The sequence below is a fragment of the Adiantum capillus-veneris genome, chromosome 9 (assembly GCF_014529385.1).
Source record: "Adiantum capillus-veneris isolate H3 chromosome 9, ASM1452938v2, whole genome shotgun sequence".
Lineage (NCBI taxonomy): Eukaryota > Viridiplantae > Streptophyta > Polypodiopsida > Polypodiales > Pteridaceae > Adiantum > Adiantum capillus-veneris.
In genome coordinates, this window is record NC_140939.1 from 47,682,106 (window position 1) to 47,685,766 (window position 3,661).

Genomic DNA, 3,661 nt, shown 5'->3' on the forward strand with positions numbered 1-3,661 from the left:
CAATACAGTGGTTTGTATAGTCAAAGATAGAGCATTTATTTATGTCTAAGCCCTTCCTACATTACGACATGGTGGTCTGCATAGTTAGGCACAAGGCATTCTATTATATGAACTTTGGAGGAGCTTTGGAGTAAAGCCACTTGTTCAAAACAAATGATTATGAATTCAATGAGAAATAGGAAATGTGCATGATTGTCACATGTTACATTTCTCTTATTTGAACACACACACACACAACTATGCCTAAAGGGTTGCAGAACTTGATATGCAGGCATTTAAGAAGATGTGCGTACGAAGACATGGTAGATTTGATGATAGTGCAACTCTTCTATTTCATGAGGGAATCATTGAATTAGGAATACCTTTTAAGTCTTTTGAAACCATATATATTAAAGTCGGCCAGGAAAGAAATCCATTGAAGAACGAGGATAGCCGGTTTGTATTAAAAAAAAAGACGCGTGCAGATGAGGAACCACCGAGTAGAGCATTGACAAAGAGGTATAATGATGAAACCTCAATCTTTTCACCCACTAGCCCTGACCATCGGGCCCATAACTAAGCCTTTAATCTAGGACCTACCTCAACAACACCTCTTGCCTGTAATGTATAAAAGGACATGATGATAATTCAATTAGAATGTGCAAAGTCTTGAGGTGATGGGGACTATGGGCCCCACCCTTGCTATGGTATTATGTACGGTATGTTCTCGGCTTGCTATTGTTCTGATTATGAATCTCTGGTTCGGGTGGCTCCCCTTCTCTAGCCGATGTACTTGATATCATTTTGGTGTGTTTGTTGTTATGGTATGGTGGTCTGGCTTATTGGTAGAAATATAATTTATTCAGATAAACGTGTATAATATGGGTTATATACAATATTAAATTTTGATTTATACATACGAAACTGATTAAATGAGCATATAAATGCAACTTAGCTTCGTTCGGTACAACTCTCCTTCTCTATGATGGAAGATAGAGCATGATGGTGTCGGGCTATGGGGAATGGAAACGGTGAGGGTTCACCATGGCATAAGGGTGGTGGAAAAGTGCAGAACGCGAAGGTTGAGAGAGAGAGAGAGAGAGAGAGAGAGAGAGAGAGAGAGAGAGAGAGAGAGAGAGAGAGAGAGAGAGACTCGGTACAGCTTAAAAACCAAGAAAGAAACACACGATTTATTACTCTATATTTACATGATATTTATAGAGCACTTGCCATGCAAAAGACTTAACCTTTAACAGACCTTTCCTTGCATGCTTTATGACACTTGACACCCCAATTGGGCTTGCATACCCAACAGAGCATTGGGGCACTAGCAAGGAGTTTCATCAACTATGCACTTCATGCCTCCATGAACAACTTTACAAGTCTAACTATCGCATCCTACTCGAGTGCTCCCCCTTTATCATATTAGAGCACTCTTTCCCCATGTTTTGAGTTCGTTTTGAGCCATGAGCTATGAGGTATCTTGGAAATGTTCCTACAACATTAAAAATTGTCTGTCATGTGTGTGTGTGTGCGCGCGTGAAGAAGAAGAGAAAAGTAAGATAAATTTTCTATCACCTAGATGTGGTAGATTGGTTATTATGGCTCCCTCTTGAGTAATAGGTCTTGAGTTCAAGACACACTGGATAAATCTATGAGGTCTTTTTCGAGGTTTCTTGGGAATGATCCTACAATGTTACAACTTTTGTTCTAATGTGTGTATGTGTGTGTGCGTGCGCGCACGCATGCATATGCACACGCACATGTGCAACAACATCTCTTATTCTACTTAGAAAGTTGTCACAAGGTCAACCAAGCAAGACTACTCTTATCTTGATGAAAATATATCATCATTATATCTTCCACATAAATACCGATGCAATTAACTATAGAGAGACCTTCGCAAGGGTGCAAGGACGTGAACAAATGGATCAATGATAAAGTGGATGAAAATAACTTATATTTTTAAACCTCTTTTTGATTTTGTCACATGTGTACGTACTCTCGAGAGATATTGCTATGGAATAACTAATTGATCCAAGCAAGCAAGCTGCTGCTTCTACAAGACCAATGGAGAGAGAGAGAGAGTGGTTATTGGGTTTAGAAAATTCACAATCGTGTCCTACATGCATGAGAAGCACACGCGACGAAGCCGATCAGGGAAGGTTGGGGTAGCGGCAGCGCACAGAGGTACCTGCGATATTATAAATCGACAAGATCAGCAGCAAGACATGAATATTATAAGAAGAGAAAAAGCAGATACAGGCAGTCATAACTCGAGCAAGAAGAAGACATGACTGTGATTACATACTCGGATCCTTGAAGACGAGGGCGGCGTGGCCGTTGAAGTCGCAGGGCACGTTCTCACCACGGGAGTTGCGGCGCTGCCAAGAGGAGTTGATAACGTAGGAGGCGTGCGCAAAGGGCGTGTTGGGCTGGAAGCAGGCGCCCGCCGGCGGCACGATGGGCCCGCAGTCGTGCAGGATGTTCTCCGATGTCGCCGCACCTTCCTGGCACAGCTCCTTCACCACAATCTCTGTCAGGGCCTCGGCTGTTTGGCCTTTGCGCGCCACACACCAACGCTCTGAAATGCCCACAGCACTATCAACATTTCAATGGCGCCGGCATGACAACCATTTACATGGCGCAGCGCATCACCACATTGCATACCTGCTGCAGCGCCGGAGCCCATAATCAAGAGTAGTAGACCTACAGCCAGAGCCGCCAGGGCGAGCAGTCTTCCGAGTTGCGCCATTTGAGTTGAGCAGTCCTGAGCGTTTTGATATGCAACTGTACGTCTGGGGAATCCCATCTCTACCTTCCCTTTTTATACCAGTCCAATCGCACACATAAGTATTATAAAAGTAATATATTCACTACGATGAACACTTTCCCACTTAAACTGACCATGACAAGGTTGAAATCCCTTGACTGGACTTGAAATGTAATTCGCTTTCCTACTCAAAGTGGGAAATCACGTTCCACATTTTTCCAGGCTTGACGCTTGAAATCACTTGACTGGACTTCAAAGGGAATACCAAATTCCCTCCCTGGTAGCTTCTCTTGGGAACAGCAAATAGAAAGAACTTTCCCTCATCATCAAAAGAGGGAAGCTGTCGGTGTGTATTTATTGGGAATATACTGGGTCAATTGCATGATCCATTAATTAATTTCTTTACGACATTCCCCTAGACCTTAACAATCGAGCCGAATCTCTCTATTGCATGACGTGCACACGAACTCATCGCGTATGTTGCCATGAGCAGCTCCGCATCGCCTGTCGACTCCGTTCCTGCTCTTGTTCCTGCCTTGAGCATCCAAGCGAGGGAGATGCGGTCTTTCTCTTGCAGCTCCTCATGCACACGGTATGCATGTCTTTTGCGTGCAGAGGAAATAGCACGAGAGAGAGAGAGAGAGAGAGAGAGAGAGAGAGAGAGCATCTCGGTCCTGCTCTGCGTGCGCACTCACCACTTTTCTGCCCTCCGACGATCAGGGAAAATGTGCCCACCCCACTTGTCGCGCCCGTCAGCCTCGCCTTGATCGGCACCATCCATCCTCCTGGCATGCTCTTTTTCCTGCTCTCTAGGTCGATTCCGACTTCTGAGCATCTGCGCACACTGAAGGTTGTACGCCTCCCTCTCTCTGCTCTGGGAGAAAAACTCCGCGGGCTGTAGCTAAATTC

General features: G+C 44.6%; 1 protein-coding gene across 1 annotated transcript; it reads right to left on the minus strand.

The window, feature by feature from the left end:
- Positions 1–1,917: 1,917 nt before the first annotated feature.
- Positions 1,918–2,791, minus strand: LOC147450451 (major pollen allergen Ole e 10-like). The gene is made up of 3 exons (XM_086520722.1): positions 2,650–2,791; positions 2,291–2,563; positions 1,918–2,173 (listed from the first exon to the last, which is right to left on the minus strand). The coding sequence occupies exons 1-3, from the start codon at positions 2,789–2,791 to the stop codon at positions 2,136–2,138; spliced, it is 453 nt and encodes a 150-aa protein (XP_086376848.1). The 3' UTR covers positions 1,918–2,135.
- Positions 2,792–3,661: the final 870 nt, after the last annotated feature.